We start from the raw sequence: 27,284 nt of genomic DNA, 5'->3' as shown, positions 1-27,284 counted from the left end.
AGATTGTGCAAGATAACATCCCTCTGTGTCCACAAAAGGGCACAAAACATTTATTGAACATCTCTGGTGTGATGACTGAAATGCACCGACATTACACAAATCGCACCACAATTTACAAACTCATTGCAAGTCTAACATCCTCCAAAAGAAATGCAAGTGTAAGCACAGTTTGTCATCCTGCATCCAACTCCAAATTGAAAGATGAAGTGGCGGAAGTTAAAACGGTATGATCACAGAGACGTGTGGGCTTTACTGTACACAGCAGCTGGTGGGAGTAAGCAGGAATGAACATGCCACCCTGTCAGCACAGAGCGAGCTGAAGATAACTGGCAGCGAACACAGAGGCGGGCCAGGTCCCTCGTCCTGTCTGGGGACCAGGGAGGCAGCGGCAGTATGTGGGACAGTCAAACATCTAGCCTCGTTCACCCCCGTATCACCAGTGAAGCAGCCATGACCCCATTTAATAATGTGTGAGTCTTCTTCTGTGCGCTGATAGGAGAAACTGTGGAATAGACACCATGTTGTAGGGGAGACAAAGAGTGTATGTGAGGCCGGCTCAGGTCAGCACAAACGCTTGAACATTTTGTGAAAACTGGCAGAGGGAGAGAAGAAGGTAGTGTCTTTGAAACGTACAGTGTGTGCCTACTTCACTGTGACTTTAAGATAAATAAATTACTCAAAGTGATGTGTAGTTAAATCAAGACATTTTACAGTATTATAAATAATCCAAACAGGCTGCTGGCTACTATACTGAGAAAGATAAATCTGCATTAAATGCAAAAAAGCACAAACTCTGATGTGATCAAGCTTCAAAAAGGACTTCTGAGCTGTAGTATTTCCAGTCTGAATCGCGCCGTGGCGCGATTTTGAATTAACTGGGCCTAGTGTGAAAGCACCCTTAGTTTAAGTGTTTGCTTTTTCAGTAATATGGGATACTTGGTGGAGGCAAGGCCCAAAACCACCAGGAAAAGAAATCATTTAATTTTTAACATACATTCAAATAGGCTACTTTTCACTCCTCACCTTATTTATTCAAATTTAATATTTTAATACAACTCCAGACCTACAATTACCATTGTGTGAAGTCGGATCTTTTTACTCTCTGCCTTGGGTGTGCATGTCAGTATGCAGCTGTCACAGACTGAAACTTAGGTAAATTGAAATTCAGTTAGTTTGTAGACAAACAAGAAAGGTTTTTTTTTTTTTTTAGTTTTTAGTTTTTATTTCAGTTGCAGTTTGCTAAAAATATCTTTATATTTTAGTGTTACTAAATTTGTTAGTTTTTGTTAGTGTTTATATTCTTGATTTTAACTCAGTTAACATTTAGAGACATAGAAGCATTTCTGAGTAATGACATTTCCATTCATAGCAAAGATATTACCATCTTCCCTTTGCAAAGTTATGTTACACTGCTGGTAAGAAATGCATGCTTCATAATAAAAGCACTTCAACCATGTAATAACTGGGGACTTTTATTTTGCCCGGAGTTAAGATGTTATATTATGCAGGTGCCTGTTGGCATGCGCGTGCAAGCAAAGTGTGCAGAGCATGTGCCTCTACAGGCGTATCATTCATGCCTTTCACAAATACTCCAGTTCTAAAAATAATAATAATAAAAAAAAGAAACATTGACGGGAGTGCTGGAAGTTCATTTATAGTTGAAGCACTGTTTCACAGGTGAACTGGGTTACATCAGGACAGAGGATCAAATGCTGTTTCTCTCTATTTTTACTCTCCTTCTATGGCACATAGAATTCATTTTTATTTATTTTATTTTTTCCATTTATTTCTGTATTGAGCAACAACGGCCTGCTCCGTCCAGCCATGTGTTCACTGAGAATTTTCTAAAACAGTTGGACTACTTTACTACTACTAAAATAACCAACAAGCACCATCAACTTCATCTACATTTCACATAAAAAGGGGTAAATATAAGTTTGAATGTTTTTAAAACCTTTTAATTCTTAATTTTTGCCTGATGTTGCAGTATGCAGGGTAATTTGCAGGGTTGTGCTTCTAATCAAGGTAGATTGTCAGTGGAGGGCTTTGCCAAAGCTCAAAAATTTTCCAAAAATGCAGCATATCACAAAATCCAAGTTATGGAGTCCTTAGATTTTGAGATGTGCTGTCTTTTTTGAAACTTTTGACAGGGACTCAATATGGGCTACTGTCTGTCACAAATCACTCTATTAAACTCCACTTTTATTCACCTGCTACTGTGGTTTGTAGTATGGATGCGAGGTATGTGCAGTAGACAGTATAAATGATATAAATTTGGCCTACGGTAGAGATTTGGACTCTACCGACCAATCGTGATAATGCTTGTTAATGACGTCATTGTATCTGCCTCAGTGTGAGTTAGCAGGCAAAAACGTGTTTTTTCCTCTCAAAGTCTGACAGTTGTACCGCAGTCAGTGTGTCAGTAAGTCAATGTGCTGTCTCTGTCAGTCTGCCTGGGGCTGTAACACAAGCTAAGTGCTGCTTTGGCTGGTCGCAGAGGCCAATGCTGCAGCTCTTCCTCTTACAGCGGCATAAACAACCGTTTAAAAGTCTATTTTAACTCATGACTTTCTTTTCTAAGTCCACAGTGAGTCAAAGATCCAGGCTGCGACGTTAAATCAGGTCAGAAAAGCTTCTGTAAACTAGCCGTATTCTCCGAACGGCAGCCAAAACCAAGCTAACTCAATGCTAAACACAATACTTCCGTCAAGCTCTTCAAAATAAAAATCTGCAGCTGTTATTTTTCTGAAACGCTTTAATTGTGAATGCCTTCACTAGGAAACATGTTCAAGTCATTAGCAGCTTAACACACATCATCAGGTTAGAGATGAAATGGGAAACTTGGAGTGCAGTTAGACAGAAGTAAACCTAGAGAGACTTAAAAAAAAAAATAAAACATGTTTTCTGTGATCCTATACTTGGAGATAAATTGAGTATGCCATCAAAGGCTTATTTTAAGGGAAGATTGGGGTTAATAAGACTTGATTTTGGATTAAAAAGCATTATCTTTTTTTAATTTTGTAATATCGTGATATATATCATCAAAGGCAAGAAAAATACCTTGATATGATATTTAGGCCATATCGCCCAGGCCTAGTTTGTAGGTGAAGTAGTCAGAAGGCTTATTCACATTCTTGCGTGTATGTGAAGGTCCCTCTTTGTTGTGCTCTCTCAGGGTCCCACAATGCCATAATGCAAAAGGAATAAATGGCCGAGGACAACAAATATCATTCCGTTGCAGAGCCAATGTATGATGATGGCAGAGTTTAGTTCTGGCTCTGTTGCAGAACTGCAGTGAAAACATCTAGTGGTGTCTAGTAGGTGTTGCCTCATCTATACTTAGACCAAGCGCATTGAAAACGGCAATGACAGTACTTCGCAAGTCAGTTTCATAGCAGAACTGAATTCTAATAGGGGTCAACATATTATTGGCTTTGCTGATTATTGTGGCAAACTGCCCTACAATTGCCTGTTATTGGCATTAGGGTCATTATTTGTGTCAAATTTTTTACCGATCACTGAAGACAAATTTTCATCTAAGTCACAGCCATTTCTACATTTAGTAATCGGGCTTTAGTAGGGTTTGATTTTTCTGATACCTGTGCTATAAGCAACAAGTATCGGCTCTGAAAAATCAATACTGGTCCATCCCTAGACTAATCCCATATGCTAAGATATAATGGCTTGCTGGCAGCCAAGCATGCACTGAAATGTTGTAAATATAACACACTTTACCCAACAGTAGTTTCAGGATTGCTTTATCTAAAATCTATGACCAAATCAGCCTGTCTGCAGTGATGCATAGCCTTACTAACTTTCATGTTGGTATCAAATTAATGTTTAATCTCAGTAAGATCTACATTTGTTTGTTTGTTGGCCAAAATTGTAATAGAATAAAGTAAGATTAAATGGGCTACATATTGGCTGATATTAGCTTGCTGTAAATCTATCTGTAATGTTTACTCACAACTGAAAATGCTAATGCATTAATAACAGCACTTGCATTACCAGTTTGTCCATTAGGGGGGATTTCTTTTAACTTAAAAATGTCCTAGCCAGTATGTAACTCTGCCACAGCTGAATAATCTTACTTGCAGAAACATTCAGGAACTACATCAACTCGATTTCTCGATATCTGACTTTCTTAACACTCTAAATATTGCACAAGCCAGTCTCATAATGATTTCCATATTAAAACAGCGAGATCTGACCATGATAAAGAGGATTTCAGTAATACCTGACCATCCACATAGCTCCACATTCACTGGCATTAAACGTACCGTGCTAACACACACACACACTGACACACACGCACAACCACTGAGGAGTAGAGCTAGAAGATCCCTATTGCCATATATGATCAAAATAAGACGGCTTGGCAAGAGAAGTGAGGTCAGCAATAAACATCTGAGCCTAACCCCTGATCCTCTTCCTGGTTCAGTCTCACTGTTCATCTGAAGGATGTCTTAACCTGGTAACAAGACGTACTGCTGAGGCAGGGAGGATCAACAAGAGTCATTCAATCAATGAACACTTGTGCTGCAGAGTAAACTACAACATTCTGCCAACTTTGTGCCCCAGTGAGACCCCTCTCTCTTAAACCCTGCGCTTTACAAATTCTCTGTAGACCAAAAATGCCTTTCAGACGTCATTCTGAGGATTGTTTTTCTAATAACCAGACATTCTGTTCCTCATACTTCATGCGAAACCCACATTTTCAAGAAAAAAAAGTGAATGCCAACTGGTGCCCTGACAGTTTACCTAGGTCAGCACTTTGAGAAAGCCTAAAGCGTTTGCCCTTCCATCTCACTTTACTGACCGTTCTCTCGCTCCAGCAGTTCATTTACCCGAAGCAGCAGAGGCCACAGTCTGCAGCCCGCTGTGTTTTGACCAAGTAGAGGCAAACCACTGGTCTGTGGAGCAGGAAGCTGGCGGTATGGCCTGATATGGCTCTCAGTGACAGGCAGCCAGGCAGACTGTGGGCATTGCTGCAGCCCGGGCAGACTTGTTCTTTTCTGATCAAGTGGATAGGCTTGAGGCTGTTAGAGATTTTACCTAGAGGGCTAACCCTAACATTCCTCTTCACCAAACTCTCAAACTTAATTCCTGTGTCTGGTACAGGGAGAAACCAAACCTCACCACTGCTTCCTTGCTATTTTGGCAGAGCACCCTGGCCATATAGTAAACCATGCCAGGAAGGGAGAAGGAAAGAAAGGGAGGGTGAACCTGCATCAGTGAGAGAAAGACTCTGCTTTAGGAAATGGAAGTGGCATTTTACATCAGTCTACATTTAGCAGATTAATCAAAAGCTGTAAACGGGCAACTCTTCATAAACCATTTGAGTTAGATTTAAAGTGACAACACATTTCTTCTTGTAAATTACAAAAACTACAAAAATAATCACATTGGCAACATTTTGTGCAATCAAGACAGTGTACAGGAATTTGCCTGGATTTTGATGGATTCCTTCCTCTCCTTTTCACCTGTCTTTTAAGTTTTGGTGCTTTTCCATACTATTGATCATTTAAGCATGGGTTCCCATAAGGGACTTGGGCCAAGATCCAAGTAAAATTGAAGCCTACATTTGGTTCAACTAGATCAGTGTGATGCACCATAATGGATTTTTTGGTATATTTCTTTCTCATTTTGGCCGATACCAACATATGCACTACACTTCTTATTGAAAAAACACCACGTGTGTCTTGTGCAACAAGAGGCTGAGTTGAGCAGAGCTGAAAGAAGCCAGGAAGTACACAGTCTGGTAGCAGTTTTAGTATAGGGCTTCATTCAAAGTGTTCAGGGCTCACAGTGGCCCCCCCCTTGAGTGTGTGGCCACAACTGTGCCTGATGGTACAGTTGTGCATTTAGCCAATATCTAAGGCCAATATCTAAGGGATGCTCAACACTATCGGTATGATATCGGCAGATATTTATTTAGAAAGTTGATGAGTGATATTGGCAGATATTCAAATTTCTTTCAATATTTATAACTGATATTTGGCCAAAAAAAAATCTGCATATATCAGGTGTAAATATTGGCTGTACAAACAAACAAATTAGTGGAGTTTGAGGCTGGACCAGCAGACCTATGTTTTTTAATTCATCATCATTCCTTACACTTTTAAGTGTTTTAAGGACTGAAATGTGTCAATTTGTTCATCCTTAAACTTTAAATTGTATATTCTAAGGACTGAGACTCTAGTACTGAACTACATTTAAATATTGGTATCTGCTTATATAAATTCGCAAACATCAGCATATCAGATATCTGCAAATATCCAATATCATGACTCCCTAATTTATACTGCCGATATGTATGGCTGCTATGCTTACTAGAAATATAAGCATACATTTTCATCTCTGCTGATACCAATATTTGACTTTTAAAGCCAATGTCTGCTGATGTCATGTCATTATTATTGTGCATCCCTAGTGTGAATCGAAGAGTACCAAACTCGGGCACTGTCGACTTGAACAGGAGGGCATGCTTCATAAGTACTCGGGTACATAGAAGATGTGAATGCAGCCGTGCCCATGTGCAGTGTACTCAGTCAATTTTAAACTCATCTTATGACAAAAACTGATGTACTAGCATAGCATGGATTCATTTTAGTCTTTGAGCTGCACAGTAGGTAGAACAAGGGTCATAGCTGGTGTCTTACTTTATATGTGCATCCATAACAACCTGCAGGATGGACTCTATTGTCCTGGCAAAGCAAAACAAATGATTGTGTTGTCTTTTTCTTGGCACATTTGCAAAAGAATAATGCACATAGTGCTAACTAAGGGCTGATATGGATACCAATCATTAGTGGTCAGACTGATAACTTATATTTGGAATTCATATGCATTTGTGATGATAAACATAAAGTACTTAAAGTCTAACTGCAGTGTAAAGGAACACAGTAGCAGCAGGGAACGGAAAGGGATGTTGTACACTCCCTGTGTTAGTGCCACCCAGGCCTCTGTGTTGATTGGCTTGTAGTTGTGTGACATCGAGTCAGTCAGATAGTGTTGTGGAAAGGAAATTAAGTGAGACTGTAGAGAATGAAAACAAAGCCAGCGGGGAAGACACATCTTGCCATGGACTAGCACACCTTTCAATAATCAATCTGATCAATTATCAGTAAAATGAAATCTGGCTAAATGCCAGACATCGGCATCAATAATCAGCATTTTTTTTTTTTGCAATTTTCTCAAATACTCTGTTTTGTATTAGTAATGTCAAGGAAGTGAGGACTTCTTTCATTCTATTTTTAGAATTACGAGGATATAAAATGAACAAAATCACTTGTTGCCAATAACTTTAGTACAATACACACGCACATTCTAGGAACTCAAGTATCATCATACTTGATTTCCTTTATTAAATTTAGGATTAACAACTTCCATAAAAAAATGCACATTGGTAATAGGGCTTTGTGCTTTCTAATACTCTCTAGATTCCCAAAGACTGTGTAAATTTTAAATTTCATCGTTGTCATTCAGTGATTCATCGGAGTGGAGTGACCCAAATTATCCAATTGTGTCAGCTGCCTGCACTCGGGGAACAGAAAGTCCAGATCTCATGAAAGTTTTGGCAGCACCCTCCTAAATAGTTAGCTCAGCCAGGCTAAAGCTCCTGTGAGGAGTTGCAGCTGATGAAACAGACTTTCTTTATCAACCACCACGGCAAACTTTCCTTTAAGTCTTTTTTAATGCTTCAATCTGATGCGACAGGGTAGGTGCAGGCCACAGTGATTAACTACATGCTGCCAAAACAGCCTTTAATTACTCTTTGTAAGGCAAGCATTGTCAACAAGTGAAACATTTAACTGTTAAAGACAGCAATGGGAGCTCTTTAGTTGAAAAACCAACTTAGACATGTACAAAGGAAAATGAACAAGGAGATAAGAGGTAAGGCTAACAGAGGTGAAGTCTACACAGGATGCCAGAATCAACAAAAACGTAAAGTTCCTTACAACAGCTCATTGTCAGCAATTAAAACTGTGTCGAGACATTGTTGAGCTGATATTGATTATGCCTGTCCAATCACTTACAGCAAGTCATTCACAACCTGTAACTGATAAGAAAGAGAAAGTTTTCAATATTGAACTAGATGCTGATTGCCTTTTTTGGCGTGAGAGATTAATGAGACGACTATTCAGTTTATTACAATTTCATTACTAGACTAATGTTGAAATATTTGACACCTCAAGAGTTTCACATTTTAAAAAAATCTGTTATTACAATGATCTGTAGTATCAAAAAACACAGTAACTTTAAAAGCTACATCCATTTTATTAGACAGGTGTTTTGGAGAGGAATCAATCCATTGAAAATAGCAGGTAAACATCTGCACACTATCCAAATTGCACTTAAACATTGGTAATATTTTTTCACCAAACACTGCTATTTTTTGGTGTAATATAGACATGGTGCAGGAGCTTGCCTGCATTTTTTTCATAACTGAAAACAAGAAATAACCCAATTTTGGTGCCTAGGATGTCTATATTTTTGCAGGTGTCAATATTTTTTGACTGTTACTAAACTGCTGTAAAAAGTTTGGAAACGTTATTTCAGTCAATTATTCCTCCCCTTTAATAAAACTAGCTGGTGTTATATTTTACATCATTGGAAAGCCTGATTAGTCACCTTCACAATGAGGTAGAACTTGTAGGGATCATGCATTTGTGGAATGAACAACACAGCTAAATGTATGGGTAGCGCCCCCCCAAAAATGTGCCAAAATGGAGAGGATGGAATGCCTGATCAGCTTGAGCGTGCTAGAGTGACCAACACAACCATGCTGATTGACATTCAGCGACTCCTGGGAGAGGAATGAGATGCCATCCAACAGCAAAATGTGACCAGGCTGGTGTCCAGCATGAAGAGATGGTGCCGAGGGGTTGTGGCTGCGTATGGATCTTACACACGCTACTGAGGTCCTTGATAGTGTAAAATATAAAAATGGCCATTATTTGTCATTTTTTCCTTATTACTGTGAGAGAGTGCAATCTTCCAGTTCATCAAGCAACTTGAAACAAGAGTGAATACAAACTGGGGAATATTGCAGGGGATTTTGGCACATTTTTTGGGGCGCTACCCACACATTTAGCATGATCCTTACAGGTTATACCACACTGTAGAGGCAACTAATCAGGCTTTCCAACAATATGTAATACAACACCAACTGATATGATTTAAGGGGAGAAATAATTGACTGAAGTAACTTTTTTGGAGGAGTTTAGGGTACCAGTTATGTTTCAGCACTGATGTCATAGCAGTCTGCTGAAACACATCATGAAATACTGGAAAAAAGAATAGCTGGAACAGTTCAGCATTAAGATAACATCAATGAAATGTATATCATGTTTAAGAGCAGGGTAGCTAATGTCTAGTCTCGAATATGCTACTCAGTATTGCTTTCCCTCTTCTTTAAAACACACTTGTTGGATCATTTTCAGAAATGCAAGGTTGTCATCTTCCTCCACTGAGTGTCAATAGGCAGGTGGCTCGCTGAGGGCCATTGGCCTGAGAATAATGGCAGGGGATAATAGGAGTCAGTGACATCTCAGAGTCTGAGCAGCGGATGTGTTTAACCAAGCCTATTAAGACCTGCTCTAATCCTGCCTTACACGTCCTTCTCCAGGCGTCGACTGACAGCCTTAACTCATACAGGATGAGCTACTTACACCATGACTGACTGCAGTGTTAGCATGCTGCCTTTTCTACATGACAGCTTAGTAAGTGGTTTTTAGCGTCCACTGTCAAAATCGAAGAAACAATAAAACCAGATGCATGGGGATGTTAATAAACACTTTAACTTGAATTCTTCACTGATCATCGAGCAGTGGCTGAATGATTGCTCATAAACCATTTAAAAACTGCAAAAAGAAACACCCTTTAACCCTCTCACCTTCCCTGCCAGGTGGAACGGATTGAAATGGAGATTAAAATGTATGACAGAATAGAACACGTCCCATCAACGGTATGGCGTTGGTGTGGCCTATTTCTCTGAGCTGAGGTATTCAGCAGGGAAATGAAAGTAGACACACATGTCAAATATCCAGGGCTGCTAGGTGGGCGAGAAATGGGAGCAAACGTTTTGAAACTAAGGATGCAACCTAGATAATTTTAATTGTCCTAAAAATGGACACCAGATTTTTCTTTTCCCCGAAGAAGCTTTTCACATTTATCTGTTGTTTTCAGTTGCTGGGTGGTCTCATCCTACACATCCAGTTCACCTATTACAAGTAGCAGGACCACAAAACACATGTCATTGAAAGAGGCACGAGTGCATTTGTGATGGCCTATTGTTCCCTTTACTGTGCACAGAACTATGAATCAATGCAGTACAGAGCAACTTATTCAACAGCAGCTCCCACCTGCCCACACACCAGCTATAAAAATAGCTAACCTACTCAGCTAGACTACAGGATGAGGGGGCAAATCCCTCTGTATCTTTCTCCTAGAGAGACAGATAATGTGCAGGCTCATAAATAAGAGACATTGATAAATGAACAGAAAAGATCCAAGCAGGGTCTCCATGAAGAACCTGGAAGCTCATCCAGCTGCACAAACGTTATGCAACAGTGCAAAAGCAATCCAAAAACCGCTGCTTCTTGTGTTATCAAAAGACCATCTTCACTCTGTAAACAGTGCCGCTTGTGAAGCTGACCAAGTTAGAGGCTTTAAGGCTCGTTAATAATGCCACATTGGCCCACTGACAATCATGTTGGAGCCTCTAAATGGTGACATCTTAGTAACTTCGATTAGCTGTCGTCTGCACACACTGGAATAAAGAGGCAGCATCTCTGCTTAGCTTAGTTCATGTAGGAATAAATTGTGGCCAAGCTGGCTGCAGGACAGGCCACGCATTTTTGATATCATGACATAACGTTACTCGTAGTCAAACTAGGCGTCCAGCTAGCAACATTAACTAGTAGCATATTTGCTAGCATTGCCAAGAAGGCCCAAGATGGGTTAGTTTTTCTATTAAACGACACAAGACACAACAACCGTGATATATACGAAAATTAGCGTGCCACATACCAAGAAGAAGTAGTTTCAGCTCTCTCCTGGAGTCTCTCTTGTCTCGGCGGAGTTGTTTGTCAATTTCTGCATTGATTCGTTTCGACTCCTTCGCCTCTTCGCTCAGGCAGCAAGCCATCATGGACTCCAGAGTCATCCCCTCTGCTTTGTATCAGCCCGGTTCAGACGGGACACGGCCGGCGACGCTTGCCCACTGTTTCAGCTTTTTAGCCCCCCAAAATAACCCGGTCCTCGCCTCGGTTTCAAGCGAGGAGGAGGTGGCGTGTCTGGCTTGACGGATGGATGTATGTATGGACGGGATGGGATAGGGGGAGGGGAGACTAGCTAGGGGCCTCGCTGTCAAGTTGTCCCCCCAGCCGAGAACAACTGCGACTTCTCCCGGGGAGTTCTCGACAAATCACGGGAGATTCGGATAAGGGGAGGGAACCAGGAGATGGTGGGGCCTCTCCGGTATGCACTGCTTTAACACGCCTAATGTGAAAATGACTGCAACAGATTAGCCACTTAATACTTTGATGATACAATTAACCCCTGTTACTTCTTACTGTTCCAAATATTTACGTCTCTCACTTCGGTCCGATTCAATCTTCAAAATCCACCAAAAGGGGTTGAAAACTGCGGTGCCGCGACATCCAAACCCGTACCAGTTGATATCTGTGCAGTCTGTCCAACGTTAGCTAGCTGGTTAGTGAGCTAACAGAGTGATAACCGTTATTGCACTGTCCACGCCGCAGCAATGCGTCCGTTTGCTAAGTAACTACATTAGCTAGCGTTTGCTAACTTACACGTATCGGCTTCCCTGCTAGCCCGCTAGCTCTCTTACCAACGCCTCGGCTAATGTTGTGTCAACCCGCAGTGATTGAAGCAGCAAACTGGTTGAAGGAATTCGTCCGCCTAGCTAACGATAGCAGGGTAGCTACCCATTGAGTCCCGACTCATTTTGACGGTTAAAAAAAAAAAACTACGAACAGAGGGAATAAGAGGGAGCCGGACCGGCGGCTTAAGCCAGGAACGTAGAGGCTGCAAACAGCTGGCTTTTCGGATAGCCCGTCGCCTGAAACAAGGTCGGCACACAGCAGTCTATACCGAGCAAAGAGGAGGAGATCGTGTGGAGTTGAGTGACAGACGGAGAATTGCATGGAACAGGTTTGTAACAGACCAATTGAATGAACGAGGCGGGTCCTTAGGGTGGGCTCTGACTCCGAGCGGCGCACAGTGAGGTCGATGAAAAGATGCTAAATTACAAATGTACAATTTAGGTAGAGCCGATTTAATATAATAGATTAAAAAAAGAACCCCGCCACCTCATGTATTACTGAAAAAGTTTTACTTCCAATTATTTTTAACGTAGCTCCTGATCATCAAGACAGCACATTAAAAAAGTAGACAGTCCTCATCAGTTCATCAATAACCTGCAGTACAATACAGATAGCATCAGACAAGACAGATCAAGAGCGACGACTGTGTTGGCCCTGTGCTGTGATAGCAGTGACATCTAGTGGTCTTCCTGTGCAATTGCATGTAACTTCTTATTCCTATAATAGTGTCAAGTCGAATTAATTCAGACAAGTAGGAAAAAATATTTATTTATATAATTTTAACAGTAGAGTCGTAAGCTGACTTTATTGGCAGATGGACATCATGAAATACATTTTAAACAGCATACAAAACAATTAAAATTGTCTTTCAATTTGTGTCATTTTTTGCAACACCCATGAACAAATATTTTGCAATTTTTTTCTTTACATGTAAGTTTTTAGACTAGAGTCTTATTTGAGTCAAATTTATCAATGTTTGAATATTTGCTTTAAAACGTGGGGGAAATATTGCTTCTGCTGAATGCAATTAATCTAGTGCTGTTGAAATGTACAATTATGACAATCAATCACAGGGGTAAAAAAATCAAAACTGTAAGCTGATTAATCACACTCTGATGCCATCACACGAATGGCTAAAGTATCTTTGTGAATCAAATTCAAACAAATGTAAAAATTCTCTATGCTTTTAATTTTTGTGGATGGAAATCCATATTATACAGATTAACACCAACCTAGATTAACTAGTACGTGGACAATATGCCCTTGGTCTCAACTACTCCTGTCTGAAAAGCAAGTAGAGAGTTTTGATACCATTCAGAAGTATGTCCTTATGATTTTTTGTTACCATTATCTTAAAATCTACCAGTAATGCAATCTTTCTCAAATTATCAACACATGCAATTAACTGCAATAAATTTCAAAGCCATGATATTTTGTATTTTTTTATAAACAACTGACAGCACTAGATTAATCACATGGTTTAACTATCCCATAGCAGTACTTTTAAGCATTAAAAAAGCTACATAAAAGTCATTAATATTGCTAATCATTGTCTGGATGGCCTTTTAAGGTCATTCAGACTAGGCTTTTGAACATCTCACTTCTGGTTTAACAAATTTAGGCCAAATTTTAAGCTCTTTTCTGTCAGTCTTAAACCCTTTTTAAATGTTCAAAAAACTCTTAATTCCAGAATTTTTCTTGGTCAGCTGCAACCAGCTAATTTTTTGAATCTAGATTTTTTTTCTGCCAGCTCCAATGTACATTTACTGTGTAAAGTCAGGATGAGCTGATGTGAAAAAGCAGTGGAAATATTCAAGAAAAGTCACTCTCTAACCACATCTTTCCCTTCCAGTTGACTTTCCATGAATCTGCTTTGATATAGCACTCTGAGAACAGTCCGCATTAGTGACCCTCTGTGGCTTATCCTCCTTGTAGAGGTTGTCAATGATTGTCTTCTGGACAACTGATGAGCAGTCTTCCCCATGACTGTGGTTGTGTGTACTGAACTAGAGCGATAGAATAAAGGCTCGGGACACTTCTGCAGGAGTTTTGAGTTAGTTAGCTGATTAGAGGTATTCTCAGGACTGCAATAACTGACAAGATATAAGACTTTTCCACAATATTCTCGTATTCTGATATCACGCTGTTTTGTTTTGTGACCAATAAAAGTCTTGAAATAATTCACTTAGTATATGATGAATCTAGAGTATATGAAGGTTTAACTTTTTGAATAAAATATGATATTCTAATCTAGCTCTTTTGTTGAAACTATGACATCTCTCTGCTAACCCACTTGTAAGTTTTGTCCTCCATCATCCCTCTGTTCTGGCAGGGAAAACTTCCCTCTGTCAGGGAGAAGTGTGAAAAAGCAACTCAGGAAAATTTCAGGAGTAGACCTTCCAAAAGAGAACCTGCATAAGGCTCATTTAGGAGATCAATGATAAAAAATCCAAACTTCCACTTTCCTGTTAACACTTAGCATAAATATACATGATGGCGACCACTATACTTGTGAAGTTCCACATGGATAAAAATTACCTTCTATGAAGTGCAACAGTATGCCTAAAAGATGGCGTACACCATTGTTTTTTTTTTTTTTTTTTACAAAGAATTAAATGTCAGTCTATGACAGAAGGAAGTTTTTCATGTATTCAGTTGTTCAAAAAAACTACAGAATAGTTGACGAGCCTCCTCAGCAGGACTTTCATCCACACTTGTTGGGAGTAGCTGCTTGTGTCTGGGCTGAGGACTCTCGGTCGAAGCAACCTCAACCTGCCACTCTGCTTTGAAGGCGTCTCCATGGGACTCGCACACATTGTGCAGGATGCAGCAGGCGAGGATCATTGTAGGCACTAAGTCCAGACCGCAGTCGTTCCTCTTGCTCAGACACTGCCAGCGTGCCCTCAGCCTCAGTAGTGCCGCCTCAGACACCCGCAGCGCTGTGGTGAGCTGCTGATTAAAGAGCCGCTGTTGCTCCGTGAGTGTTGTGTGGTGAGCTCTCCGACCTTTTTCCTCAGGATAGGCCTTCATCAGCCAGCTCTGGAGAGGGTAGCAGGCCTCCCCCAGCAGCACATACCTGCACACATCAGATGGTTTTCAGTCTATAGCAAAAGATCTGGCACCTGAAAAAAAACGTCTGAATTTTAACAGTGCAGGGCGCAGATGGCCTAGCAGTTAGGCTGTGCTCCATGTACCTGTGGCTCGTTTCCCCTCTCTCTCTCCCTGATTTACTACATTAAAGGCAACCCCCCCAAAAAATAAGCCTTTAAAAATAATTTTAACAGTATAACTCTGCTCAAAAATGTTTTTAATGCAGGGCACATCCCCTGTAACAGCTTTAAGATTAATCTCATGCTTTCTTTTATCAGTCAAATAATTCTCTGACAGTAAATATTTGTTTTGGAAAATGTAAACAAAGGTTGTTTCCAAATCTTAGTATAATACTAGAGGATCGCCTTATAAACAAAGGACATGCAATAAAGTTAAACACTTTACTCCCTCAAGGGGGAAATCTCTATCAAGTCTCATCAATGCTCAGAAAAGATACAAACTCTCTTAAAGCTTAAAACTGTTTAACTTTACCTAAGCGGCTTTCCCATGAAGACAGGCGGAGTGGCAGGTGACAGTCCGCCCTCTGATGCCGTAGCCCACAGTGATGAGTTCTGTAAGATGTCACTTGGATCCGTACCACCTGGGAAACTTGCACAGACATCCCAGAACTGCCCCCGCCCATTGACAGCCACCTGAAACACCAAAGACGCACAAAAAGACACAAGGTGTCAAAATCTGACCCAGGATGACTCTGGAGTATAATCTGGTAATAGATTAGCATTTTATCCACCTGTGACATCACAGATAGCCAGCCTGCAGGGTTGGCATAGTCAGACGCATTGTTTGATGGGGTGATGATAGCTGTGTGGAGTGTTGCTATGGCAGCAACACAATGAGGAAAGCCCCAGCTGGAGAGAAAGAGCTGGGCTGAATCCTCCAGCTCCTGCTCACTGGGGGGGCGCAGATAAGTGGAGCTGAGGAGCGCCACAATGGCGTGACACATGTCTCTGACACACCTGCACACAGTGGACTTGCCAACGCCAAACAGGCTGCTGATGGTGCGGTATTCGATGTTGGACGCCAGACGCCACAGAGCCACCGCTACACGTTTCTCCAGCGGCAGCGCCAGGCGGAAGCTGGTGTCCTGACGGGCCAGGCGAGGCCTGAGCTTCTCACACAGGTAGAAGAACGTCTCCCGGCTCATTCGGAACTTATCCAACCAATCAGAAGGCTTGAATTCTGTCATCACCACCCGCTCCCACCAGTCAGTGCTTGCAGTGGTCGTCCAGGGACGAGTGCGGATGCGGATGTTGGAGCGGATGCCTCCAGCTAGCATCATCTGGGGAGGAGATCAACAACAAACAGAAAGTTAATTTAACCAGTTAAAAATGACACACTATACGGACAAAATAATTTGAGCACCTGACCACAACGCCAACAGGGACTGTAATGACATTGTATTCAAATACATGTACTTTGATATAGAGTTGGCTTGATTTTAAACACCTGTGGCAACCGGTTTGATTTAAACATTTAAATTCACTAATTAACAGGTGTGGCCGAATACTTTTGTCCATATGGTGTATGCTCTTAGCTTGCTGGATGTTGAATGTAAACCTCAAAATCCCAATCCCCAATTATGTTTTCTATGAGACTATGGATATAGATATTTTGCATTTCTAGACAGAAAATAGAAATACGAGAATCATAAATCATGAATTGACTGCCATCTCATGTCCTCAGTTTCAAAACTGACAAAATCTTGAAGAAATTACTTCAACCTTGTATCCTGATAAATATTGTTGGTTCGGTGTACTGTTACACATCTTTTAAATAAAGGATAGTAGGATTGCAAAAGTGTCAAAATATTTATTATTCATACTCAGCTGTTTCTATTTTACTATGAACGGTATCTTTAGTTGTGATTGACTAGAGATAACAACACGGTCAAAATCAGGATAAAGGTAGCTATAACACACCAGAAGTAAAACGACATACATCAGAACGCGGAAGGATACCTAACGCGAGAACAGGCAGTCCAATAAAACGACAGAACACAGGTGTTCCGTTTTTGGCACTTTTGAAATTCCACAGGATACACTAAATGTATACAGTGATGAGTTGGAGACCGACCATCATCATCCTCCTCTGTCTCTGGAAGAAGTACTGACGATGTCTGATGCGTCTCTGGATCTCGTTGCGCCTCTGAACGGCTGCGTTGTTGATGTCTCTCCTGCGCTTCATCAGCAGATATGTCATTAGGAACATGAAAGGCCGCAGCTGGCCTTCATCCTCCATTTTTAACAGCTCAGCCGCGCTGCAACAAACAGCACATCACCCTAGATCACTAATGTAAACAAAGCGATTCAGGTGCTGTAGCTGCACTACCCGGAAATGGTTTAGTGTTCTTCCGCTTTTTTGTGTGTTTGTGTGAGCGGTGCTGCAGTCTTGTGGCTGGAGCTGAGTAATGAAGGAAAATAAATTTCCTACTCCATGGTGTAGTGCATGATATAAGGGATATACGGAGCATAGGCGGAGTGAGAGGATAGCTCATAAAGCTTCAGTCCTGAATGTTTTCTTAAACGCCCCGCATCTTTAAGGTTGGTTAAATGTATGTTGCTTGCTAAAAGAAATAAGTGAAAAACTATTGTGCCTTGCTTATCACAAAATGGAAATTTGATTCTTAAAGCCAATGAAAGACAATAAAAAAGAGAAAAGAATCATCATTGTCATTATCATTAACAACGTATGCACTCACAGCAGTATAAAAAAGTAATGTTACCAGACTTTTATTTCTAAAAAATTTATAAAAACAATTTTCAGCATTTTTGTGAATAAATCAATATCTGTGACCTCACATTTTGCATTTTAGGTTCTTTGTTTGACAATTTTTTCATTTGTAAACCTTTACACCAAATTACGACCCAACCTATGCAAAGTGACTTAAAGAATTATCAGACAAGTTGGACTTAAACTAAGTGTTTTTTTTTTAATTATTACTTTAGAATAATTATGACACTTTTTGTGCTAGACTGAGGAAAAAAATACGTAAACACTAACAATTTTTTTTTTAGGTTGAACTGAATCATTTTGCCCAACTAATGCATATATTTATTGTGTAAATTGTGTAAAAATAGTACCATTAGCCAAACATTTCTGGGGAAGCGCCCCCCTCGGCCGTCCTGTGTTTGAGCTAAGCCCTGGATATTTAATACGTTGTGGCTCTGCCCCTGATATGGAGTATACCCAATTATTTGTCAGCACAGAATATACCCACTTTAAAATAAGGAGTATACCCACTTCTAAAGAGTTTATACCTTAAGTGTATACCTGCACACACCACTGTACCATTGCTCATACCAGACTGGTTGGTGTATTTTACTGTCAATAGTTTTTGATTTAAAAAAAGAAATCCAAAATGGAAAAAAAGCTGTTTCTAAATTACTGTAAAAACTGGAAAACAGAACATTGATTTAAAGAAAAACCTGGTCAGTGTATTTTACTGTCAACAGATTTTTAATTTGAAATAAGAAATCAGAAATCAAGAAGCAAGCTGTCATTAACTCTTTCAGAGGCTTCATATTAAACTGGTGATCAAAAATGGAAAACAAAAAAAATCAGTTTTTCAATCTCTGTTTTTCTTTTCCAAAAAGAAATTAGGAAATAAACAATCAGTTCATCATCTTATTGATTTTTTTTTTCTTTGCTTAGATAAGAAAGAGAGATCAATACAAGACATAGATGGTTGAAAGCAAAAGATTGGCATTTTTGTGATCAAATACTTAAATGAATATGAAGGTTAACTCACATACAAACACAAACTAATACAAACATTTCTTCCCCTCATCATCATCTTCATTTCTTTGTGTCTTAACACAACAGATATGTTGGAATAATGTTTCTGTAAACACTTCTTTCCTGGTTTTATTTGAGCAGAGCAAAAATCTGAGTCCATGACATCCCCATTCTTAAAGGGCAATTACCAGAAAACAGTAAATTTAATCCCCAACTTCTGTCTCTCTGTTCTGGCACAAAGCCAGGCAAATGTGCTCTGATCAGAGGCATTTTTAAAATTTGAGAGGGGAATATTTAATGTGGGTGGGTGTGGCTTCAGCTCATCTAATGGACACACCCACACATCCTCGAGCAGCCTAATTTTTAATGATTTTAAAGCTTTATTTTACAAACTAAGAGATGTTTTATAAAACTGAAATTAGGCCTGGTGGTTTGTAACACTGTGATCTGTCATACAACAAACCTAAAATAAAGATTTTTTTTCATCACTTTACAGGGACTTTAATACAGTAATAGTTAATAGAGATGTATTTCTCATTCTGTTATAATGACAACCAATGGAAGTGACTATGATCTTATTTTGATATCAAATTCTAAAGACTGAGACTGTTTACCAGCGGACTGACGTCCATGAAAATCATCAGCATCATATTTTAGTTTTGTTCCACAGTGACAGAGACTGTCTCTCGTACAATCTCCACTTTATCCACAGTGTAAATGTATGGAAACACTATCTTAGTAAAAGTTTGGGTAAAGGTGTGTAAGTGAGTGTTGGTTTCAGGATCAGAGAACGACAGTCTTCCTCTACTACAGTCCAAATTAACCCTGATCCTATTTAGCTTCTCCCTCACTGAGAGCTGGGTTTCAGGATGTGATGGGGAGAGTGCTGTGCATTTCCCACCATCGAACCATATTCTCCATAATCCAGACCATATGAATCCCTTCCGCTGGACAGACTCTAATAATACTCCAACTGACCAGCGTGGACTTTTTCCAACCTCCACATCCCAGCTGTGAGTTCCTGAGTCAAAGCCCTCCGAGCCCAGGACAGAGTAGTAAGAATCAAACCTCTCTGGGTTATCAGGAAGCTGCTGCCGCTCTCCTCGCCTCACACAGGTCAGATCGTCAGACAAGTGGAGGTCTTTATAAGCTGTGTTTGGGTCAAGAACGACAGGAGTGTAGGAGACCATGTCCTTCATCTTCTTCCAGATGTTGAAGCCCAGGTTGCCCAGGTGTTTGGCCTGGTCTATCAGAGCTCCTGAGGGCAGATGTGGATCCTCCAGCAGGGGTTGCTGCTGGACTCTTTCCACTGCAGCCTTGTAGTTACTCAGGAATGAGACATCTGCAGCTCTCAGCTCATCCTCTGTGGCTCTGACTGTGCATGACAGAGCAGCTATCTCTCTGTCTAGAGCCTCCATCTCCTCCTTCATCTTTTGGCTCTTCTGCCTCTCTTCTTCTCTCAGTGCACGCAGCCTGGCCTCCTCTTCCTCCTCTAGAAACTGATGAAGCTTCTTAAACTGCTCCTTAATCTGCATCTCTGTGTGTCGGGCCTGGACCTGAATGTGTTCCAATGTTTGATCAAACTTCACTTGAACTTTTTCACAGTTCTTTAACTTGTCCTTTAAGGGCTCCAGAGTTTCCTGAAGTTCTCCCTTGTGTTGTCGTGCAGCTTCATTGACAGGTTTGAATCTGTGGTCGGTGTGATTTCTTGAATCTCTACATTCATGACACACCAGCTCCTGATGGTCCAGACAGAAGAGGTTAAGTTTCCGTAGGTGCAGACTGCAGAGAAACTCTGAATCTCTCTGTTCTCTCTCCTGCTGGAAGTTCTCACACAGTCTCATTAAATCAAAGTTACATGGTAGTCCTTCCCTTGAATGCCGCCGCCTACAAATTGGGCACTCCCTTCCACCCTTCTCCTTCCACCAGCTTTGCAGACAGTCTCTACAGATGGTATGGCAGCAGGACAGTATGACTGGATTTTTAAAGATGTCATGGCAGACCGGACAGCAGAAATCTTCCTCTAACTTGGACGCCATTTATCTCTCACTGAAGCTAATGACCGCGCAGAAAACAGAAAGCTACTCCCCGTCCCTGAAAGTTACTTTCACTTTGGTACTGTACTTTTTTAAACTCTTGTTCAGTTTGTGGATTCAGTACCTGGTTAAAGTTTCAGTATTTCAATCGAACAAATACTCCCAACATTCCCTCTGTCGGTCCCGTGTTAGTGGAAGTCGTGCTGGTTTGTCTGTTCGGTCTTTTAATGAGTCACTTCTGAGTGAGCAGGATAAGGTCGTTTCCTGGTTTGTTGGTGTAACTGCATGAAGGGGCGGAGCTTCTTCGGAACTCAGTGAACACTCTTTTTTTCTTGTAGTGGTTTCTATGAGAAAATGTTCTTAGAAGTTACACTACACCACTGTCTGGAGCTCTCACTACATAAAGATATCAGTAAGTTCTTCAGTAAACAGTTTGTGTCTTACAGTTTTTTTCGAACCAGAGGTAGGTTTGTCAGTGTACACTGATGTGAGATAACTCTACCCTGACAATAAAAATGAACGGGTACCTTTATCACCGAGATAAAGTCCACATGAATTGTAAAAGTTAGCTACCTTAAGCTACAACATACACATTTCTTTTTGACCTGATTTACTGTTGACAAGTCATTGAGTGACCTGAATATTAAATTAGTGGGGAACCCAGTGTGTGACACATGTTACAGATCACTCAATGATGTTGGCTTTTATCCATTTAATTATCCATTTAATTCATGCTAAGCATGAAGGATGTTAACATGTCATGTTACTATAGAAACCAACTTTATAAGGAAGGCTCTCGTGTTTTTTTCATATCACATTGCAGTATTCTTTAGTGATATTTCAAAAAACTAATTGGTCCTGCTCCTGATAATAATAATAATATAGTACATGCTTTGAATTCCTTAGATACGACAATGTTGTGGTGTAAGCAGACTGGATTTCAGCACCAGATCATAGGATGCTCATCACAACCACAGGAGACTGGAGAACTTGGACTTGGACTAGCAAAAATTGATTTGTGTTGAACTGATCTCTGCATCCCCTGACTTAAACTTTATAGTAATCTTTTCTCTGAGCAGCCAGTAGTGTTCTTTTGTCTTCATGGTATAATGGTAGCCAGGAATACTGATTAACCAAGGACTGCATCTTCCAGACACAGGTGTCTTTATACTACAATCACTTGAGAAACATTCCCTGCACCCAGGTGATGCCCGATCAATCACTGTATGACTGCTAGCACAAATTTGCCAGATCACTGTTGAATTTGGTTTGGTCACTTTAAAGGGGGTGAATGTTAAGCACTCATTTATTTTACATTACATATTTTTGTTTAATTGAACTTTGTAAAAATCTGTTTTCACTTTGACATTGAAGAGGTTTTGTGTAACTTGTTGGCAAAAAAGCGAAATTATTGACCATGATCGATTTATAAAATCAATAAAAAAGGAAATGAATATTTTTTATAGGCAGTGTATCAGAGATGACCTATGGGGAGTTGAAAAGGAGCATTCTTTCAGAGCCTGTTAACTTCAGAGTGCAAACTGATCCTCAATTCAGGCCTGGTTTACTACTCACCATCTGTTAACCTTCTGCTTATTATGCTACAGCTACACTGTTTCAGGCTTTTTTTTTTTTTTTTTTTTTTTTTTTTGCAAGGCGGGCTATGCTTATCATACAATTAGATGCTTTTCAAACTACAAGATGAAGTTGCTGATGAAGAATAATCACTAGTTTTCATTGCTAACTTTCCCTCAGATAGCATTGAATATCTGACTCCAGTATGTTGACCCCCCCCCCCTACCCTTAAGATGTGACAGCCATAGAAACAATTTGATGTGGAGGAACAGGTTGTAGCTTCTGAAAATTCCACCTGCAGAGTATTACCAGTACTTGAGAATGGAGCTTCCCTTGCAGTTAACACAAAGGGCAATTAAAGCAGACTCCTTGCTAATCTACAACCCCAAATCCCCAAAAGTTGGGGGGCTATGTAAAATGTAAATAAAAACAAAATGCAATGGTTTTCAAATTGTATAAACCCATATTTTATTGACATTATGACATAAACAACATATGTTGAGAAAGATGACATTTTACCATTTCATTACAAATTTATGCTCATTTTTAATTTGATGGCAGAAAAACACCTCAAAAAAGTAGGGACGGGACAAAAAAGGTCTGGAAGAGTGAGTGGTACTGTTGAAAAACAGCTCAAGGAGAAATTTGCAGCTAATTAGGTTAATTGGCAACAGGTCAATAAAAGAGACAGGTTCACCAATCAGTGAAAAACTGTGCCTAACCATTGTAGGGACAAGGACAAGGCCAATATTGGATGCCGTGATCTTCAGCCCCTCAGGTGGCACTGCTTTAAAAACAGGCATGATTCTGTACTGGAAATCACTGCATGGGCTCAGGAACACTTCCAGAAATCATTGTCAGTCAACACAGTTCACAGTGCCATCCATAAATGTCAGTTAAAAGTTGTATCATGCAAAGAAGAAGCAATATGTGAACACAATTCATAAACACTGCCATATTCTGTGGGCCAAAGCTCATTTAAAATGGACTGAGGCAAAATGGAAAACTGTTCTGTGGTCACATAAATCTAAATTTGAAATTCTTTTTGGATACCACGATTGTTGTGTCCTGCAGACCAAAGAGGAGAGGGGCAATCTAGATTGTTATCTGTGCTCCGTTCAAAAGCCTGCACATCTGATGGGATGGGGTTGCATTAGTGTCTATGGTGTGGACATCTGGAAAGGTACTATCAACCATATCAAAGTATATATATAGGTTTTAGAGCAACATATGCTCTCATCCAGGCAACACATCTATCAGGGCAGACCTTGCTTATTTCAGCAAGACAATGCTAAACCACATACCACACCTATCTAAAAGTATGGCTTCACAGCAGGTGCTGAACTGGTCCACCTGCAGTCCAGACCTTAAACTTAAATCCTACAATGAAGACCCAGGACTGTTGAGCTGATTCCTACAATAGACAAGAAAAGGACCCCCGTCTTAGCAAACTGATTACCTGATTAGTTACCAACACATTTAAATAATCCATTTTGCACCATTTTATCTGTTCATGTTGCATCCGTAAAAAACGACATTTACTGATGCTCATTGTCATCATCACTGTGTTTTAGTTTTGCTGCACATTTACAATAACCTCCTGTGGTAAAATCCTCAGAGGAGGTTTATCCATGGTTCTAATGTAGGGAAACACCTTCTCAATGAAAGTGTCTGCAAAGGTGTGTAAGTGAGTGTTGGTATCAGGATCAGAGAATGACAGTGTTCCTCTGCTACAGTCCAGATTAATTCTGATCCTCTTTAGCCTCTCCCTCACTGAGAGATCAGTGTCTGAATATGTAGAGAGTGCTGCGTACTTCCCACCATTGAACCATACAGTCCAAAATTTAGACATTGTTAATCCCTTTCTCACAGCAGACTCTGCCAACAAACCAAGTGACCACTCCGCACTGTCTCCAACCTCCACATCCCAGCTGTGAGTTCCTGAGTCAAAGCCCTCTGAGCCCAGGACTGAGAACAAATCATCAAACCTCTCTGGGTTATCAGGAAGCTGCTGCTCCTCTCCCTCTCTCTCTCTCACACAGGTCAGATCGTCAGACAAGTGGAGGTCTTTATAAGCTGTGTTTGGGTCAAGAACGACAGGAGTGTAGGAGACCATGTCCTTCATCTTCTTCCAGATGTTGAAGCCCAGGTTGCCCAGGTGTTTGGCCTGGTCTATCAGAGCTCCTGAGGGCAGATGTGGATCCTCCAGCAGGGGTTGCTGCTGGACTCTTTCCACTGCAGCCTTGTAGTTATCCAGGAATGAGACATCTGCAGCTCTCAGCTCATCCTCTGTGGCTCTGACTGTGCATGACAGAGCAGCTATCTCTCTGTCTAGAGCCTCCATCTCCTCCTTCAGCTTTTGACTCTTCTGCCTCTCTTCTTCTCTCAGTGCGCGCAGCCTGGCCTCCTCTTCCTCCTCTAGAAACTGATGAAGCTTCTTAAACTGCTCCTTAATCTGCATCTCTGTGTGTTGGGCCTGGACCTGAATGTGTTCCAACGTTTGATCAAACTTCACTTGAACTTTTTCACAGTTCTTTAACTTGTCCTTTAAGGGCTCCAGAGTTTCCTGAAGTTTCTTCTTGTGTTGTTGTGCAGCTTCATTGACAGGTTTGAATCTGTGGTTGGTGTGAATATCTGCATCTCTGCAGATATAACACACCAGCTCCTGATGGTCCAGACAGAAGAGTTTGAATTTCTCGGAGTGCAAACTGCAAAGAGTCTCTGAGGCTTTCTGATCTCTCTCCAGCTTGTACTTCACACAAAGATTTTGTAGAGCAAAGTTGGTTTTAACATCCCTTGACTGTCTCCGCCTACAAACTGGACAATCCTCTTTTTCCTTGCCTTCCCAGCCTTGCTGCACACACACTCTACAGAAGCTGTGACAGCAGGACAGGATGACCGGATCATTAAAAATGTCATGGCAGATCGGACAGCACAAATCTTCCTCTAACTTGGACGCCATTTATCTCTGACTGAAGTTAATGACCAAGCACAAAAACAGAAAGCCACTCCCCGTCCCTGAAAGTTACTTTCACTTTGGTACTGTACTTTTTTAAACTCTTGTTCAGTTTGTGGATTCAGTACCTGGTTAAAGTTTCAGTATTCCAGTAGAACAATTATTCCCAACATTCCCTCCGTTGGTTCTGTGTCAGTGGAAGTTGTGCTGTTTTGTCTGTAGGACGGTGTGTCTCTTCTGAGTGAGCAGGATAAGGCTTGTTTCCTGGTTTGTTGGAGTAAGAGGGTGGAGCTTCTTAAAGGCACAGTCACAGGGAACAATCTCTTTTTTCTCATATGGTGGACTCTAAGAGAGGAAATGGGGGACGGAATTGGACTGAAACTGCACAGTGTATGCTTGACTGAAATGCTACTGCGTTCCAAGGCTGCCCATAGGGGCATAAAGGGGAGAGCTTTCGAGGGCCCAGCCAAATGAGTGGCCCATGAGGAGATCAGCAAAAGTGGTTCATTGTAAAGCTAATCTAAGGTAAACATATTTTAGACTCCATAGCTAAGTCACAATGTGTGCGAGTGTAAATATGCCAGAGAATAAAAAAAACTTTTAGAAAGAATAATTAAATAATTGCGCAAATGGGTTAAAAATGCTCTAATTGAGTTAGATGTGACAAAAATGGTCTGATAAAGTACTGAAAAGGGGTTAAAAAGTGTCAAATGGGCAGAATTTGCATTACAGCAGTGCAAAATGGGGTCAAGATTGGTTGGAAAAATGGAGTTGAGGGGGGCAAAAAATGTTTTTAAAATTGTTTTAGGTGACGAAAATGCTGCTAAAATGGCCAGATAAAGTAGTGAAAATGGGTTAAAATGGGCACAAATGGTTTAAAAGAGGCACAAATAGATAGAAGTGGCATAAGAGAGTTATAAGTGGCAAAAGTTGACAAATACTTAGAAGTGAAAGATGGAGTGACAAAAAAGGGGAACAAAGTATCAAACATGGATTTGAAGTGCAAATATGTAGGAAAATGACCAGATAAAGTGGTGAAAAGGGTTAAACAGTGGTAAAATGGGTCGAAAGAGGCTCAAATTAAATTAATGTGACAAAAAATCAGTTACTACAATGCAAAAGAGGCAAATCAAGCATCACTCATTTTGCTCACGCAACACTCACTGATTCGTACACCTACACAAAGCTAAGCTAAAAACCCCCAAGGCCAAAGTGAGGCTCAAGATAACTGCAAGATATGCTGGGATAAATAGACCAGTGGCTGCATATATGGTGGAGGAAATATTAACTACTGTGGCCTCTTGACACATTTCTCTGTGAGGTGCTGTTTTGGTCTGATTTTCACAACTTTGCTGTCAGCATTTTACATTACAGATCACATTATTATGCAAAATACACTTTTCAGGCTTTTCTAACAAAAATATGTGCCCCTGGTCCATCCACAATACCTTCAAGAATCAGAAAAATCCATTCCCTCCCCCTCTCTTTCTCCACCTTTCAGAAAATGTGTCCTTTAACAAGCCGTTCAGACAGCTCAGATTTTCCCCTCATGATGTCATGTGGGGAGTAAGCCCCGCCTCCAGGTTCTGTTGGCCCTCCCTGCTTGGAAGAAAGTTCCGCCCTCCTCTCCTGATCCTGTTCTCAGCTGCCAGCTGAGAGGAGGATCAGGAGAGCCACATCCAACTCCTGAGAGGGGTGGAGTCAGACAGCTGATTAACATTTAGAGCTACAGACACAGAAACAGCTCATTCTGAGCAGGGCTGAAACAGAGGGGCTTTTACATAAAAAAAATCCAATACTGGAGTATTTTTTCAGCAACATATTTCACAGGCATGTTTTGGGACCTCTGAGAACAATATAAACTTGTCTTTAAAGGGTAAAATATGTGACCTTTAAAGAGCATTAAGGAGAGTTCTTGAGTACATCCTCCTTATTAGAATAAGCATTTGTACTGATGTAGTGTGTAGACTCCTCAGGAGGCAGCGACTATCATTATTTACATGGTTTAACATAACACAG

At 40.6% G+C, this 27,284-nt stretch overlaps 4 protein-coding genes across 7 annotated transcripts in view; all 4 read right to left on the bottom strand.

The window, feature by feature from the left end:
- gna11b (guanine nucleotide binding protein (G protein), alpha 11b (Gq class)) overlaps positions 1-12,146 on the bottom strand; it is a 39,286-nt gene extending 27,140 nt beyond the window's left edge. For 2 of the 3 annotated variants that reach the window (XM_041812558.1, XM_041812557.1), the window contains exon 1: positions 11,035-12,145. In XM_041812558.1, coding sequence (XP_041668492.1) covers positions 11,035-11,170 — 136 coding nt within the window. In that variant the 5' untranslated portion in view covers positions 11,171-12,145. Of the gene's footprint in view, positions 1-11,034 lie in introns of all 3 variants that reach the window. The other variant, XM_041812556.1, reaches the window with a different exon arrangement.
- A 458-nt stretch (positions 12,147-12,604) lies between these two features.
- On the bottom strand, positions 12,605-17,281 carry LOC121526756 (protein ANTAGONIST OF LIKE HETEROCHROMATIN PROTEIN 1). Of its 2 annotated transcripts, none has more exons than XM_041813469.1 (4): positions 17,037-17,281; positions 15,694-16,242; positions 15,435-15,595; positions 12,605-14,928 (listed from the first exon to the last, which is right to left on the bottom strand). In XM_041813469.1, exons 1-4 carry the CDS (start codon positions 17,199-17,201, stop codon positions 14,496-14,498), a joined length of 1,308 nt encoding a protein of 435 aa, XP_041669403.1. In that variant the 5' UTR covers positions 17,202-17,281; the 3' UTR covers positions 12,605-14,495. The 2 variants fall into 2 exon arrangements, with proteins under 2 accessions (XP_041669403.1, XP_041669404.1); XM_041813470.1 differs by having other exon boundaries at positions 14,838-14,974.
- Positions 17,282-18,386: 1,105 nt separating this feature from the next.
- Positions 18,387-20,956, bottom strand: LOC121525926 (nuclear factor 7, brain-like). The gene has a single exon (XM_041812146.1). It carries the CDS (start codon positions 20,735-20,737, stop codon positions 19,352-19,354), a length of 1,386 nt encoding a protein of 461 aa, XP_041668080.1. The 5' UTR covers positions 20,738-20,956; the 3' UTR covers positions 18,387-19,351.
- A 1,824-nt stretch (positions 20,957-22,780) lies between these two features.
- On the bottom strand, positions 22,781-25,516 carry LOC121525902 (nuclear factor 7, brain-like). The gene has a single exon (XM_041812103.1). It carries the CDS (start codon positions 25,269-25,271, stop codon positions 23,880-23,882), a length of 1,392 nt encoding a protein of 463 aa, XP_041668037.1. The 5' UTR covers positions 25,272-25,516; the 3' UTR covers positions 22,781-23,879.
- Between the last annotated feature and the right edge of the window lie 1,768 nt (positions 25,517-27,284).

The sequence above is a fragment of the Cheilinus undulatus genome, linkage group 18 (genome assembly GCF_018320785.1).
Source record: "Cheilinus undulatus linkage group 18, ASM1832078v1, whole genome shotgun sequence".
Taxonomy (NCBI): Eukaryota; Metazoa; Chordata; class Actinopteri; order Labriformes; family Labridae; genus Cheilinus; species Cheilinus undulatus.
The sequence above is the reverse complement of the archived record's forward strand: the minus strand, read 5'-3'. Positions and strand labels throughout refer to the sequence as shown.